Source organism: Entamoeba dispar, genomic scaffold (assembly GCF_000209125.1).
Source record: "Entamoeba dispar SAW760 scf_1105229459235 genomic scaffold, whole genome shotgun sequence".
Classification (NCBI taxonomy): Eukaryota; Evosea; order Mastigamoebida; family Endamoebidae; genus Entamoeba; species Entamoeba dispar.
Window position 1 is genome coordinate 33,290 of NW_001853591.1, and position 2,583 is coordinate 35,872.

Below are 2,583 nucleotides of genomic sequence, written 5' to 3' on the forward strand. Positions count from 1 at the left end.
TATTATTATATCTGCACGACTATATGAAATCAATCAAATTTATGCCACACTACTTCAATACGGTAATGTTGTGGCTATAACTAATTGGAATAATAAAGGTGTTAGAGTCGATTTCCAAAAAAAAGAGAGTGCTGACAACTTTGCTAAAAATCGATTTATCTTGTCAAATGGAAATAAATACGTTATTTGCAAAGTATCTCCTTCTTATGAACTAATAGACCCATCTTTAGATGACCAAATCACAATCGAACAACGACAAAGTTTATCACAATCAATATTTGCACGATTAGTCAATTTTTTTTCTGATATGTTTTTTAAAATCTGGAATTGGCAAACTGAGTAAAAGTAGTTCATCTGAATTGGTAATTATATCATTAATTAAATCATGATTGGATTGAATCTTTTTTGTTTTTAACCAACAGCAAATCTAACCTTTCTTTAAATATAAAAAGAAAGTTAATAACTAAAAATCATATATTATTAAGTTAATTATGCAAACTGAATTGGTGCATTCTTTCCAATATAACTCTTAGGATCTTCAGAAGAATGTCTACTAAAGAATTTCCTATTTAAATATCCACTAGACTCTTCATCAAGTCCAGGACCAACTTTAGATAACCATTGCATTCTTTTTTTATACCAATCCTTTCCTCCATTAAATACTCCATCAATCCCATTCATTTTTAGTCCAACATTGGAATACAAATCAGTATTTTCTTTCCTTTTCATCATTCCATAAAAATTCTTTATATTAAATGGTTTATCAGCAGCAGCCATAAATGTACGGAAATTTTGTAAATCTTCCTTTTCAGTATCTGTTAATTCCTTGACATAATGCGAGTATGGATCTTTCTTAATAAACTGAACAAATTTTCTTCTATAATTATCTTGTTCTTTTATATTATTTAGTTTTAATTTACTCATTTCCATTTCTTCTTTATTTTTCATATTTCTTTGAAAACTATCGGCCATCTCCTGTGTTCTTTGTTGCAAATAACTTGTTATTTGATCAGCATCTTGTTTTTCCATCATTTTCCTATACTGCATTGCTTCAGTTGTTGTTGGGTGAATTCCAGTTGGTTGCGTGGCTGTTTGTCTGTATTGTTGATTGGGGTCTTGGGAACTTACAAAGACCGTAAATAACATAAAAACAATCATCTTTTTGTTTTAATAATATAACTAATTAATAGTTCATTTGAAGTTCATTTGTGATTTTTAATAATTTTAATTTTTATCAAAAGATGGAAATTAATTTGGTTTTGTCCAAAAAAAGGAAAAGAAGATAAAGTTCATGAGGCAAGAAGTAAGACAAAAGAATTAAAGAATGTTAAATAAAAAAGAGAAAGAATGAATAAAATGAAATGAAAAGGGAATGGTGATGATTAGAAATGATGAAGTTAAATACAAGATGAAGAAATGAAGAAAGAGTAAGAGGAAATACAGAAAAAGAGAAAATAAAAGAAAATATAAAGAAAATATAAAGAAAGAATAAGATGGATAAAAGAAGTTGAATAAATTGAAAGAGAGATATGCAAAGTGAAAAGAATAGAATAATAAAGTATTATACAGAAGAAACAGAGAGAATAGAAATAAAAAATTAAAAGGAAAGTAGAAAAGGAAAAATAGATAATATAAATGATAAAGAAATAGAATAAAATATCAATAAATGATAAAATAATGATTCAAAATAAATATAGAAAGTCATATAAATAAAATGATTAAAATTAAAAGATATATAAATAATAAAGAAAATAAATAGAAGAATATATAAAATAATTAAAATAAAAAGTAATAAAAGAGTAAATAATAAATAGGAATAATATTGTATAAATATGAATAAACAAAATAAAAGAAAATTTAAAGATTTAAGAACATATAAAATTATAAAATAAAAAGAAATAATTAACAAACAACTAATAAAGAAATTGATATAAAATAATGATTAACAAACAATAAGATATGAGAATAAAAATGAAGGAATAATAATATTAAAAAATAACGAACAAAGAATAAGTAATAAGAAAGATTAAAATAGAATGAATGAAGTATTATTTAAAATGATATAAAGTAAAAATAATAATAATAGTAATGAAGTAGAGAAATACGTATTTAAAAAATAAATAAAGTTTATAAAAATAGAAAATAAAAGATAATAGAAGTATTGATATATTTAAAGAATATTTTGTGAATAAAGAAAATATTTAATTTAATACTAAATTAATAATTAAAAGAGAAATGAACAAAGAAATAATAAAGAATAATAAAGATAATACTAAGTATATTTGTATTATAAATAAAGATATTTATTTGAATGAGATATACATATTATGAGATTAATCTTCAAAGTAACGAAAAAATTAGAAATACAATTATATAAATTAATTAATAAATAATATTTATAGAATAAATATATCATTTTTCATTTATTTCTATCATTTAAATGAATAAACAAGAAGAAGTCAATTAAATATGGTTGAATGATGATGAGTAGAAATGAATATACGTAAAAATTGTAATATGAATGAATAGAATAAATAATAGATTTGATTATCTTTTCCAACTCTCACACATTTGACAAGCACA

General features: G+C 22.5%; 1 protein-coding gene across 1 annotated transcript, besides 10 other annotated features; it reads right to left on the minus strand.

The window, feature by feature from the left end:
• Positions 1-437: 437 nt before the first annotated feature.
• Positions 438-493: a sequence feature (AT_rich).
• On the minus strand, positions 490-1,146 carry EDI_259690 (uncharacterized protein; the record flags this gene model as incomplete). The annotated part of the gene is made up of 1 exon (XM_001735532.1): positions 490-1,146. One exon carries the CDS (start codon positions 1,144-1,146, stop codon positions 490-492), a length of 657 nt encoding a protein of 218 aa, XP_001735584.1.
• A 65-nt stretch (positions 1,147-1,211) lies between these two features.
• Positions 1,212-1,235: a sequence feature (AT_rich).
• A 115-nt stretch (positions 1,236-1,350) lies between these two features.
• Positions 1,351-1,522: a microsatellite.
• Positions 1,442-1,623: a microsatellite.
• Positions 1,621-1,807: a microsatellite.
• Positions 1,720-1,899: a microsatellite.
• Positions 1,885-2,073: a microsatellite.
• Positions 1,949-2,148: a microsatellite.
• A 39-nt stretch (positions 2,149-2,187) lies between these two features.
• Positions 2,188-2,281: a microsatellite.
• Positions 2,282-2,351: 70 nt separating this feature from the next.
• Positions 2,352-2,429: a sequence feature (AT_rich).
• Positions 2,430-2,583: the final 154 nt, after the last annotated feature.